The sequence below is a fragment of the Miniopterus natalensis genome, chromosome 9 (genome assembly GCF_054644295.1).
Source record: "Miniopterus natalensis isolate mMinNat1 chromosome 9, mMinNat1.hap1, whole genome shotgun sequence".
Taxonomy (NCBI): domain Eukaryota; kingdom Metazoa; phylum Chordata; class Mammalia; order Chiroptera; family Miniopteridae; genus Miniopterus; species Miniopterus natalensis.
The window spans coordinates 58,213,609-58,227,499 of NC_142089.1; the positions used below are offsets into that span (position 1 = coordinate 58,213,609).

The window sequence follows — 13,891 nt, forward strand, 5'->3', positions numbered from 1 at the left end:
AACAATCCAATTTGTATTTGACTAAATTCACTCACTGTGGAGAATGTATTAGAGGAATGAATGTGGGGAACCAGCAGGCTAAAGATGACAGTAGCTCGAACTACGGCGAAAGCAGTGGAAATAGGGAGAGTGGGTAGGTAGATTGAGGAGATATTGAAGAGGTAAAATTGACAGGGGCATGTGATAGGTGGGGTGGCAGATGAGAAGGGAGATGTCAAGGATGGCTCCTGGGTTTGTGGAATGAACAACTGTATGAGTCATCACGCCATGCACTGAGGTAGAAAACACAAGAAGGAAACTGCTTTTGAGGAGAAGGTCATGAATTTTATTGATCTTAAACTAGTTGAATTTGAGGTAGTTCCTTAGATATTTAAATAGGTAATTGGATAGTAGGGCCTGGGACTCAGGAGAGACCCTGGAATGAAGATACGTAAAATCTTGGAGTCACTGACAGAGACAACTGGAGCTTTCACTTCAGAGGATATTATCAAGGGAGGAAGTCTAGAGTGAAGGGTAAGACACAGAGGCTTGTCTGTTTGGGTTTGGACTCTAGGTAGGAGAAAAAGAATTTCCCTTGAGGATTGGGAACTACAGCCTGCCTTGAAGAGGTTCCGGGGCTTGATTTTATGCTAGCTCCATAATATTGGAATTCTTGGGGGGAAAATATATTTTTAAAATATAGCTTATGGTCTTAAGCTAGTTATATTCCCTAGCACTCCTGGCAGAAACAAATAAGAAGCCTCTTTGCAGGATACATCTCAACTCAGACTCACACTGTTCCCACAGAGAAAGCCTCCTGAAGTTGGGTTCATAATCCAAATCACCCAAAAATACCAGTCCACCATTGATGAGCCAGAATCTAATTGCAGCAGAACTCTGCCCTGGCCAGCATGGTCCGTGGTCAGAGCACTGGCCTGCGTACCGAAGGGTCGCGGATTTGATTCCTGGTCAGGGGCACGTACCTGGCTTGCAGGTTCGATCCTGGCTCCAGTGGGGCGGGTTCAGGAGGCAGCTGATCAATGTGTCTCACGTGGATGTTTCTCCCTCTCCCTCCCTTTCACGGTCTCTAAAAATCAATGGAAAAAAAGATCCTTGGTTGAGGATTAGTTGCAGCAGAACTACAAATTTCAAATGATAGAAACAACAGAGACTGTAAAGCATGTTTAAATCATTTAATACATGAAAATAAAAAATATGAGAAAAAAATAAGATAATAGCAAGACAGAACAGAAATTCCTGAAAAGGAACCAAAGGGACTTCCAGAAATGAAAAATATAGTTAACTGAAATCTAAAATTCCATAAGTGAGTTAAATAGTAGAGAGAATTATGAGTTAGAAGATAGATCTTCCAAAAAATTATCTAAAATGTAGCTTAGAGAGATAAAGAAGTGAAAATATGAAAGACAGGTTATATTTGACATGGAAGATGATAGAATTATAGAGAGATAGGTAGATAGATATCATTCATATATAATACATATGCTAAGAATCTTTTTCTAGTAAAATAAAATATTAGAAATAGAATATATTATTTTCAGACCAGTAGAGGGGGACAAGAAAACTATCAATTTTAACAAAGGCAAGAAAGGAGAAAAAGGAAGCAAAGCAGAGTAAATAGAAAGCACAGATTAGATGACAACAACAATTTCAATATTTCAGGATGTTCAATAAATACTAACATATTAAACTTGCCAGTTAAAAACCAGGAAATATTGATTGGATTTAGCCACAGTTAAAACATAAGGACACACAAAGGCTGAAAGTAAGCGTATGGGAAAAAAGTTATAGCGGGTGTTATTTTAAATAAAACAAAATCTCTCAAACTCTTTGAATATGGAATCTGAGGGGAGTCATGAGATTATATCAATGAGGGGAGAAGAGGTAAATTCAAGTCTTTGTTTTTTATTAACAAGAAGACTTGTGTGTAGATATGTCTTTGGCAAAATAGAGATGTTCATTTAAACAGTATTTGCAGGTAATAATTTATCAACCAAGGCAATGATTAGAAAGGCAGACAGGCATTGCAGAGGCTACATGTTACATTTTACAGGATATAGCAACATTGTCTGAAGTCCATGTTGTTTTTTGTTTTTTACAAATAATATTTGTAAAGTCAATTATAAGAGAAAATAGAATGACACATTTTCATACAGTCTAAATTTTGGACAGGAGACAGGAATGATAGTTTTTAAAAGTTCTCAATTTACCTCTTTACCAGAACTAGCTTTGTGATGCAAAACAGTATGTTTTAAGTAACTATCAGGAGGAAGGGAAATTATTTTCTTCTTGCTGAGGTTCTTTTACTAACAACTTGTTCATTAGGACTTGCATTCCCAAGAGTAAGCCCTAGAATCCTGTTAATTAGCAAGGGGGGTGAGTGCGGAGCAGGCCTGTGAAGGTCAAAACTCACAATTGTATTTCAAAGCGAAGACAGTTTTTGCCTAGATGTTGTAAGTTAAATCTAGCTAGGTGAAGGTCATGTCAGACTTTCTCAAAGTTCAACTGACTCCCTCTCACCGTTCTTCATGTAGGGTAATCAAGATCAAGTACATCATTAAAAACAGGGTTCTGTGATATATGACTATAAATAAAATATAGTACATTACACTCAGGCATGAAAATCATCCTCATTTATCACACTAAGGCTCTCCAGAGCTATAGCCTCATCAAAGGACTTTTCAAAATTTGAAGCCAAGGAACCAAAATGAACTAGGAATCGGACTAGCAATAGGACCTAGCCTGCAAAAAAGACGAATACATGTAAACATATAACAAAACATCAAATAATAAAACAAAAACTGACACTTACAGGGAAAAATGAAAATCCACAATTACTATTTGGCAGATTTTAATCTGCCTCTCTCAGAAGGTGATCAGTAAAACAGAAAAAAGGTAATAAGGATATAGAAAATTTGAACAACCCAATCAGATCTTTGATCTGATGAATAATTCTGGAGTCCTGCACTTAACAATTAGGAAATACACAATATATTTAAGCACATACTAACATTTACAGAGATTGAATAAATACTGGACTATAAAGCAAGTCTTAACCAATACCAAAGGATCACTATCATGTAGATTATTTTCTCTGAACACAATGCAGTTAGAAAATAACAACAACAACAAACCTTTAGAAAACACCATATATTCAGAAATTTGAAAAACATTTCAAAATTACTCACATTAAAAAAATCATTAAAAACTTAGAAAAATGATAACATCGAAACATGCAGAATACAGTTAAAAAATACTTAGGAAGAAATATATTTGTAGCTTTGTTTGCTTACATTAGAAAAGAAAACTGAAAATTAGCTAAGAGTTCAATTCAAGAAGTTAGAAAAGCATCATCTAAACAAAAATAAATGAGAAGAAAAATAATTTAAATTTGATAAAAAGTGGAAGTTAATACAATTAAAAGTAGAGATACAGTAGAGAAAATTAAAAAATAAAGACAAAAGCAGATTTTCTGAAGACTATTAACGGATAAATTTTTGGCAAGATTGGTAAAAAAAAAAAAGAATGGTACAAATAAATAACATTAGGAGGTAGAAGGTGGACATAACTACAAACGTACCTGACATTAAAATATAGAATTAACAAATTTGAGAACTTAGACAAAATGTTAAAAAAGTAATAACATAAAAACTCAAAACTGACTCAAGAAGAATTAGAAAACCTGAATAGACATAGCCATTAAAGAAATCGGTTTATTAATTTAAAGCAACTTATCTACAAGAAACACTTACACAGCCCAGCCAGTGTGGTTCAATGGTTGAGCATCGACCCAGGAACCAAGAGGTCGCTGATTCGATTCTGGTCTGGGCACGTGCCGGGGTTGCGGCTCAATCCCAGCAGAGGTGTCAGGTGAATGAAGAGTATTTCACACTCATTTGACTGGGGAAGAAACTTAAACCTTTGAGAACAAGTGTTGGCAATGATGTGGAGCAAAGTGAATTCTCATATGCTGCTGTGGAGCATACAGTCAGTTTGCAAAACCACTTGACAATATCGAGTAAGGTTGAAGACGCGCATACTCTCTGAGGAAGCAATTCTGTTACTGGGATGTACTGTAAAGAAACTTCCACATGTGCAACAGTGGACATACACATGAGTTCAATATTATTTGAATTATCAAAATAATTGGAAAATTTTAAATGTCCATTAACAGGAGAATGGATCAATTGTGGTATAGTCATAGGATGGAATTTTACACAAGGGTGAAAATGAATCATCATTGGATGAATCTTAAAAATATAATGTTAAGGCATGAAAGCAAGTCGTGGGAGGATATGTACAAGTTTTCAAAATGCAAAACACCTCCATATATTATTTACAGAAACATATATACTGTATTTGGGGGGATCTGACAAATAGTACCCCCTTTTCCTGCCTAATATCTGACCTAGTTGAGAAATCAGACAAGAGTCAATAGATGAAAACCAAAATATCACCTTCATTACTGACAAAGGACAGACTGAAGGCTATGGCTTAATATGAGAACTGAAATGCTCTTGATCACTCCCTGCTGCCTGTGTGAGACTTTAGAGCAGTTTGTCGGAAGAGCAAACTTGTACCTCCCCTGCCCCTCAGGTAGAGAGGAGAAGAGAAAGAAATTAAATCTCTTACTTTCAAGACATATTATTTGATAGACCCACCTAGCCCAGAGCCCTGAACCAGCAACTGTCACTCTCCAATCAAGGATGGGCTAAAGATCTAGGAGGGTTTAAGGAAAATCTCTCCTTAAGGAACCAGAGGAATGGGGTAGAGGTATCCTAACACATGTAAGTTTAAAAATATTCATGGGGATTGTAAGAACCAAATTCAACCTAGTCATTACTCCTAAGGCCGTGGTTCCTCACTCTGGATTATATCAAAATCACCGGGAGGGCTCGTTAAAACACGGATGACTCAAGCCCACCCTTAGAGTTTCTGATTCAGTCAATCTGGGATGGGGCCCAAGAATTGGCGTTTCTGACAAGTTCACAGTTGATACTGACGGTGTTAGTCTGGTGACCACACTTTAAAAAATCACTGCCTTAGGGTCAGGTGAAGAAAAGAAATGGTATCAAGGAAAGGTAAGCAGAAAGATCTAAATATATTTTAAATGTTTTATTTCTTGAACTGAGTGGTAGGTGTTATTTTCTACATTATCCTTTTAAATCAAAGTAATGAAATATTTCCACATACGAAAGTAATGATGGCTTATATAACACTCTGGAAAATGCTGCCTTAATACTTACAAATCATCTGATTACTCAGACTTTTGAGGGGTAACATGTTAAATTCAGGCTAATTTGAAATAAGTATGTTAAAATACATTTTTATAGGTTAAATGATTAACAATATAGAGCAATAATTGTTACTACTTGCTACGGTTTTTAGGTCTTTCAAATTGTTTCTATACTTACTAAGATTAATCAACTTTAATCAGAGATATTTTCGTGTTTCCCAGTTAAGTTCTTTAGCTTAACATACTAAAACCTACTCTGTTAAAATATTTAATGTTTTACTTTGTTTTATTATTTTTGTTGAGGTATAACTGACATATAACTATATTAATTTCTGGTATACAACAAAATGATTTTATATTTCTATATATTGCAAAATGATTACCACAATAAGTAGTTAATAGTTGCCACCATACATAGTTATAAAATTTAATTTTCTTGTGATGAGAACTTTTAAGATGAACTCTCCTAGCAACTTTCAAATCTGCAATACAATTAACTGTAGTCACCAAGCTATACATACTTTACATGTAACTTATATTTCATGTGAAATTCAGCAATTTGAATTCTCAGGACCAGAGAATATGCCTTTCTTTTTAGTTTTCTGGAAACTCCTCCCTTTTGATTCTAATTTGATCTGGTGAGGAATTGATGTTTCTCTTTGTTTTTTGACTAATAGCCTTTAAAAATTCCCCTTATCTTACTGATTGAATTATAACATGCTCAGATATTGTTAAGTATGCAGATAACTGTTAAAAAATGTTTTACCTTTGAACATTTTATGAGCTCTAGAATTTAAGTGGCTTGCAAGTTTGTATAGCAATTCATGTATTAATAATTAAGTATAGAATATATTTTTCTATCAGTTTAGCCATTCACAAAGAATTTTTAGGACCATTACAACCAAATGATGGCCACTTGCATGGGAGTCAAAAGGTAAGTCCTTGGTGGACATATGTGATATCCTGCACATTCCAGCAGCATCTGTCAACCCCAAGTAGCCACAAGTCAAGCTTTTGGATAAGTAGTGAAAATGTAGGTCAGTGCTGGAGTGTCTAGTTAGATGCTCATTCTCATCCTTATCAGCAAGAGTGTAATTAATACCATCCCACCTTTCTGAAAAATAGTGTAGCAGAAGGTGTCAAAACTTTAAAAATGTTTATACTCTATCTCAGGAATTCCCCTTTCAGGGCTACCCAAAGAAATGATCTAAAATGCAAACAAAGATTTATGCACAAAATGCTCATTATATTATCACTTAAAACAAGGGGATCTTTTAAGCGATGCTATGATCTAAATATTCAATTATAAGAGAATAGTCAAGTCATTTGTGGGTTATTATGCCATAAAATAGTACCTTTTACAGTTATGTTTGAAAAACTTTATGAAATGAGAATGTTCTTTAACTATAACTTAATATGAAATTTGCATATTTATACTGTACTTATTGCATTGTATTTATAGTATGGTTTTAAATATATGCATAGGAAACAATCAAAAGATTATCTTTTAATGATGGAATCATGCATGATTTTATTTATACTTTTCTGTACTTAAGAAAATATACAATAAAACTTTGTTTTAAAAAGATTCTTCTTGCAAAATAAATATAGTGTCATGTAGTATTACAGCTCAGTCCCTAGATATTTTCTGACTTTCCAGTTCCAATTTTCACATAAAATGCTTTAGATTATCTAACAAGCAATTTAAAATATATTTAAGCAGTAACATTGTTTAAAGCTCTCATCACACCACTCAGAAATTTTGGTATCCTTTTAAAGCAAATTATTCCTCATAGTGATAACTTTTGTATTTAATTTATAGGCCTCGTTATAAATTTTGCTAGCCCATCCAATTAAAAAATTTATTGGGCTCTTAAATAGCCTTTTAAATACTTTATTGGATAGGTGGATTGCCTAAAGCAGTGTTTCTCAACCATTTTTTCATTGTCACCTCCCCAAGGAACCTGGGTAGACATTTTTCCCTAGTTGCCCCATCACACGAAAGTTTAACACCTGCTGTGTACTACATGGATATCCATAGTTTGTATATAGGGTAAGATGTTTTTCATTCTTCCAAGAACCAATTTTTCACCCCTTTGGTGGCAATATTGCCCCCTTTGAGAATGTGTGGCCTGAAGAAACATTATGAAAAAGTGTTATTTTAACTTTTAAAATGAGTCTCAAGCCCATGTGTTTTGTTTTTATAGCTGCCTGCCTCTCAAACATCACATGGTGACCACTCCAACACTACTACTGTGGGGAGAGAAAGACGCATTTATGGAGGTTGAGATGGCTGAAGTCACAAAGATTTATGTTAAAAACTATTTCAGGCTAACTATTTTGTCAGAAGCCAGTCATTGGCTTCAGCAAGAACAACCTGACATAGTGAACAAATTGATATGGACATTTCTAAAAGAAGAAACAAGAAAAAAAGACTGACTTTTCTATATCTTCTATGAGAGGTCTGTAATAAAATCTCTAATTTTTTAAAATTGTTCACCAACTTCTTTGAGATTCACTAGGCAAGAAAATGTTTTAACATGCTTTATCATAAATAAATATCCTGACAAATGTTACTGAAAAAAAATCTGAGAATGTGTGTGAACTTGTAACATAATGTTGATTTTCTTCTGTTGTATTTTACACAGAAAATCACCTGCCTTAACATGCATACACTTGTACAAAAAGGAAGTTGGGGAAAGTGGCTCAGTTTTTCTTTCTTTTGTTCTTTGCCCTGTTAACATGTGGTGCCTTTTACATATGTATAGTAAAGAATAGCCATATTAAAAAGCAAACCTGCAATGGTATAAACTTTCGTTTTATTGCTCAAAAGTTCTCTTAGCTATTTTTTAACCATTAAAAAAATTCTATTATCAAATCTCTTATAGTATTTTTATTAGTTTGAAGGCAAATATGACTAGATGAATACATATTCTTAAAATAGGCCATAAATACTACTTATACTGGGAAGATTAACAAGAGATGATGTGAAGATTCTCATATATACATATATATTTATTAAACATTGCAAAGTAGGAAGCATATCCATTAAATTACTTGCCTTAATTCTCCAGCTAAGTTGGTGAGAGATTTAGAAAAAGGACCTCCTGGCCGGGCAAGGCTCAGCGATTGAGCGTTCACCTAGGATCCAGGAGATTGAGGTTCGATTCTGGGTCAGGGCACATGCCCAGATTTTGGGCTCGATCCCCAGTGGGGGGCATGCAGGGGGCGGCCGATCAATGACTCTCTCATCGTTGATGTTTCTCTCTCTCTCTCTCCCTTCTTCCTCTCTCTGAAATCAATAAAAAGACATTTTTAAAAAAATGGAAAAAGGATCAGTGTCCTTTTGCCCCACTCAATACAACAAGAATTAAATACTGTACTTCCTGTGTGCACTAGAATCTAAGCTCCACAGGGCAGAGACTTTTTATTGTTTTATTAACTGACATCCAGCATCTAGAAGAAGGGACTGGCTCATTGTAGAAACTCAAACATTTGCTTAATAAATAAAGAATAGTCCATGGCCAGGTAGCTCAGTTGGTTAGAGCATTGTCCTGATACTCTAAGGTTGCAGGTTCGATCCCTGGTCAAGGCACACATAAGAGTCAATGAATAAATGCATAAATAAGCGGAACAACAAATTGATGTTTCTCTCTCTGTTCCCTCCTCTCTCTCTCAAATCATTCAATAAATAATTTTTTAAAAAAAGAATATATCTGACACACTGCCAGGCACTGTGGGAGAAATGTAAAGATGACATGGTAATATAGAACTTCCCCTTAAGAAGCACACGCAGAATGCAGTTAAGTTAAACAAGGGTTCAAGAATAGTAATGCAGGTACAAATAAAAGTGTCACCGAATAGAGAACAATACCAGTTTAAGGAACTACTCATTCTCTTGGGCTGCCCTCCTTGGCAAGGGAGACAAACAGTGACGTTGCTAAGTCATGGCTCCTTAGGGACTACAACTGTGTTCCCTTGGTGAAAGGAATGTTTCCCTCCCTGAGCATAGTTCTGATAGTGACAGGAGAAAGAGGAATGGCCCTAAGAATTCTCGTCATTGTATCCTAACAACTTGTATTTACTAATAAAAGCCCAATTTTCTGTATACATTTTACTTGTGCCTCATAACCACCTTGCAAGTTAGGGAGTATCACCAATTTACAGATGTGAAAATGAGGTTGGCAGTGCCCACAGTGTAAGTGTTGGAACCAGCACCTGACCTAGATCCGTCTGGTTGTAAGGCCCATAGTCTTTCCACTTGGATCACATTCTGTCTAGCAGGCTCCGGTGTCCACACTGCTCTTCCTGTTTATTGCTAACCTGGTGTGCTCCAAGAAATAGATACATCTCTCGGAAACCTTCGATTTGACTTTTAATTCTGCGAAAAGGAATTTAAACTAGCAATTAGCAAGCACAGGAATATTTTGTATAGCACTGTCAGAGTTGCAAATGCTACAAAGTGTAGAGGAGAGTGTAGGTTCACACCAACTTTGATTATGCTTTCCTCTTGATTATTTCCAAAAGACAGCAATAAAGGGAAGGGACAGGGGTTTGTTGGCTGTGTCTGTTTACGCAATGAAGTGACCCTGACTTATTTTAATAAAAATATGTTACTGACAAAGGTGATCTCAAGGTTTCTTGTTGTTACTTATGTCGGTTTGGAATGCTGACTGGCTCACGTGAGTAATGTTAAGAGTGTGAATCAGACGTGCCATGGCTAATTCTGGCCTATAATAATGGTATATTCTAATTCTCAATGGACGTGGAAGAGGGTAACAGATATAAAGGCTCAAGGGTGCTATCAGTTAAACCTCTTAGCGTAAAGAGATATTACTGTCTGCAGAAATCAGTCTGTAAGGAGAGAGAATGAATTCGCCCGCCTTACCAGCTGCCAAAGCACCTCACAGTAAGTACACTGTACTAATAACGGCATTTACATTTTAAAATCGTCCTTAATCTCCATATATTTAAATTCACACATCCCTAGTAGCCATCTACTATATGCTTCATATAAACGTCATGAAACTGTTACCTGAAAATCACTTAGGAAGCCTGTCTGTATCAGAAAGAAGACGGTTCCCAAAAGCAAAAGATAGGGTTCTAATTCTCCTGCTACATCACCTACCCCTTGGAAATCATGTTTCGGATTTTAGAGGCAATACATCATTTCCTATTAACACACAATCGCCTCTAGGAGTTCTCTAATTATGTGCGAACAGAAAAGAGCGCTGTGGGGAAGGACCGTGCTCCGGGGGCGGCCCGGGCCCCGCGCTCCCGGCCCCCCGCGCCTGCTCAAGGGCGGGCCTCATGTCTCAGCAGTCCCTGGACTGCCAGGCGGAGGGGACCGAGTCTGGCGACAGCCTGGGCAGGATCAAGTCCCTGTACCCGCCGGCCGTGGCCAACCCGTTCACGCAGCAGACGCGCCTGAGCGCGTGGCGCTGGGCCTCCACCCTCCTGCTGGGCACGGTGCTCGTGCCCGTGCGCGTGTCCTGCATCGCCGCGCTCGCCGCCTTCTTCTGGCCCGTGGCCGCGCTGTCCACCCTCGGCCGCCCGGCCGCCCCCGAAGAACCCGCCACGGCTTGGAGGCGGACCCTGGTGCGCCTGCCTCTCAGGCTCTTGTTTCAGATCTCTTTCTTGGTAGCGGGGTTCCTGGTTAAAGTGAAAGGGAAGAAGGCGACGCGGGCCGAGGCGCCCATCTTCGTGGCCGCCCCGCACTCCACTTTCTTCGACGCCGTCGCCTGCGTGGTGGCCGGGTTGCCCTCGGTGGTCTCTGCCAGTCAGAACGCGCGCATCCCCGTGGCCGGCAGGTTCCTGCTGTCCACGCAGCCGGTGCTGGTGACCCGGGAGGACCCCGAGTCCAGGAAGACCACGCGGGATGAGATCCTGAAACGAGTGACCTCCAAAATGAAGTGGCCCCAGATCCTGATTTTCCCAGAAGGGGTGTGTACCAATCGCACGTGCCTGGTCACTTTTAAACTGGGGGCCTTCTCTCCAGGTGTCCCCGTGCAGCCGGTGCTGCTCAGGTACCCAAACAGCCTGGACACGGTGACCTGGACCTGGCAGGGCTTCACAGGCTTCCAGGCCTGCATGCTGACCCTGAGCCAGCCCTTCACCAGGGTGGAAGTCGAGTTTCTGCCTGTGTACATCCCAAACGACCAAGAGAAAAAAGACCCCGTCCTTTTTGCCAATGCGGTGAGGGTCAGCATGGCAAATGCCCTGGGGCTGCCGGTGACAGACCACACTTACGAGGACTGCAGGCTGATGATCACCGCGGGCAACCTTCACCTGCCCATGGAGGCGGGTCTGGTGGAGTTTACAAAGATCAGCCAGAAGCTGAAGTTAGATTGGGACAGCGTCCACCATCGCTTGGACGAATACGCTGCCATCGCCGTGGCCGCCAAAGGAGGGAAGATAGGCATCGAAGAATTTTCAGATTACTTAAAACTGCCAGTTTCAGAACCCCTGAGGCAGCTCTTTGCCCTCTTTGACAGGAACAACGACGGCAGCATAGACTTCAGAGAGTACGTGGTGGGCCTGACTGTCCTGTGCAGTCCTGCCAACACCGAAAAGATTCTGCAGATGTCCTTTAAGCTTTTCGATCTCGATGAGGATGGCTTCATCACAGAGCAGGAGTTGGCGGCTATACTTCAGGCGGCTTTCGGGGTGCCAGATCTCGATGTTTCCAGGCTCTTTCAGGAAATAGCTAGACAGAACTCGGAGTACATTTCATACAAGAGCTTTAAGAAATTTGCCTTGAAGCATCCAGAATACGCCAAATTATTTAACTCATACTTAGACCTCCAGACAGCCTATGTATACGCATTGCCACAAGTACAAGTTTAGTCGCTGTGTTCACATGTTAAAGTCAGCTCCGAAAATGGTGCAAGTACCTTCCAGGTAGAAACTATGAAATAAAAATGTTTCTTTGAGGAAAAAGACAATAGTTTTTACTCTTAGTGGTCTGGGCACTTAATTATGTATTTAAAATGTACTTAGGAATATATATTTCAAGTAGACTTTCTAGTACCTGTTTTTTTCTTTTTTTGAGGAATAAAACTTAGATTAGATATAATTGCCCCCCTCCCCCAGCAGCAGTATTAGTAAATATTAGATTTCCTTGATTTAACATACTAAGAAGTATAATTTTAGGGGGAAAAGAAAATGATTCTTAAATGTGTATGTGTATTATAAAACAACTGTTGATACCTGTTTTTAAAGATATAATTGTTTTATTTTTTATTTAAAAAATATTTTTTTCTTGCTTTTTAGAGCAAAAGGAAGGGAGAGGGAGAAGGGAGAAAGATAGAAACATTGATGATCGGCTGCCTCCTGCATGCCCCCTTCTGGGAATCGAGCCTGAAACCTGGGCATGTGCCCTAACCAGGAATTGAATTGTGATCTCCTGGGTCCTGGGTTGATGCTCAACCACTGAGCCATGCCAGACCAGGCTGGAGTGTTTTTTATAAGGGCACTAATCCCATTTGTGAGGGGCTTCACCCTCGTGACCTGATCACCTCCTGAAGGCCCCACCTCCAAATACTATCACATGGGGGATTAGGTTTCCATATATGAATTTGGAGAGGACACAAATATTCAGTCTACAGCACCCACCCAGCTTGATATTCCCATGACAATAATACATACACATGTAATTCAAAAACAATGATTTTTAAGATGTACTGGAAAATAGTAATGTAATTAAGAGATTTTCATGTAAAAGTAGTTGCCAAGGTATATCTTTATTCAAACAATTGTGCTATTACTCAAACATTTAACAGTGAAATTGTTTCTAATTAGAAAATGAGCTATACCCAAAATGAGCTATACCTAAAATCAGGGTCATGTATTTTTCACTTTTCCGACAAGTATTTAGTATTAAGCCATGATTCAGGATCCCAGGGTGGGATGTACCTAGGTCCCCTTTCCTCTATCTCTTGGGAGAAGCATGGAGGACAGAGGAGAGGTGGGGTGCAGTTCACATCTGCTCAGGCAACTGCCTTCTGCCTAGTGGATGTCCCGGGCTGACACCCAGGATATGGGGCAGAGGGACTTGTACACACACAGTTACCATCCGCACATCAAGACATCACCCCTTTTAGCAGTCATTGTCTTCTCACAGTGGTGGAGGTCCAGGTAGTTCAGCCAACAGTTCTCTGTCTGGGTCTGGCTGGGGAAGCAGCTGTCAAAAGGGGCAGTCTGGCAGTTCCTGATTTGGGTCTTTTTTTGTTTTTATTGATTTCAGAGAGAGGAAAGGAGAGAGAATGAGATAGAAACACCAGTGATGAGAGTCATTGGTCGGCTGCCTCCAGCACACCCCCTACTGGGTATCAAGCCTGCAACCCGGGAATGTGCCCTGACTGGGAATCGAACCACTATCTCCTGGTTCATGGCTAGACACTCAACTACTGAGCCACACCGGCTGGGCTTGATTTTGGTCTTGATGTCTTCTGCCATGTTATTGACTCTTAATGACACCACAGAAGCCCCTGGCAGCTCAATGTGACCCTCAGCAAAGCCACCTCCATCTGACAGGAAGGGGAATTCTAGGTCATTATTATACTCTACCTTTTAACTCGAAATGTTTAACATAACTTTATTTAACCCTTTTAATACGTAACACTTAAAAATCTTTTTATAGTAAAACAAATAGATAAA

The 13,891-nt window shown here is 39.1% G+C and overlaps 2 protein-coding genes and 1 pseudogene across 2 annotated transcripts in view; 2 read left to right on the forward strand and 1 right to left on the reverse strand.

The window, feature by feature from the left end:
- EPHX4 (epoxide hydrolase 4) overlaps positions 1 to 8,044 on the forward strand; it is a 30,249-nt gene extending 22,205 nt beyond the window's left edge. The window contains exon 7 of the mRNA XM_087820018.1: positions 7,441 to 8,044. Coding sequence (XP_087676144.1) covers positions 7,441 to 7,672 — 232 coding nt within the window. The 3' untranslated portion in view covers positions 7,673 to 8,044. The remainder of the gene's footprint in view (positions 1 to 7,440) is intronic.
- A 2,499-nt stretch (positions 8,045 to 10,543) lies between these two features.
- LOC107525128 (lysophosphatidylcholine acyltransferase 2B-like) lies at positions 10,544 to 12,079 on the forward strand. The gene has a single exon (XM_016197219.2). The coding sequence runs from the start codon at positions 10,544 to 10,546 to the stop codon at positions 12,077 to 12,079; it is 1,536 nt and encodes a 511-aa protein (XP_016052705.2).
- Positions 12,080 to 13,147: 1,068 nt separating this feature from the next.
- LOC148092478 (cytochrome c oxidase subunit 6B1 pseudogene) lies at positions 13,148 to 13,690 on the reverse strand (annotated as a pseudogene).
- Between the last annotated feature and the right edge of the window lie 201 nt (positions 13,691 to 13,891).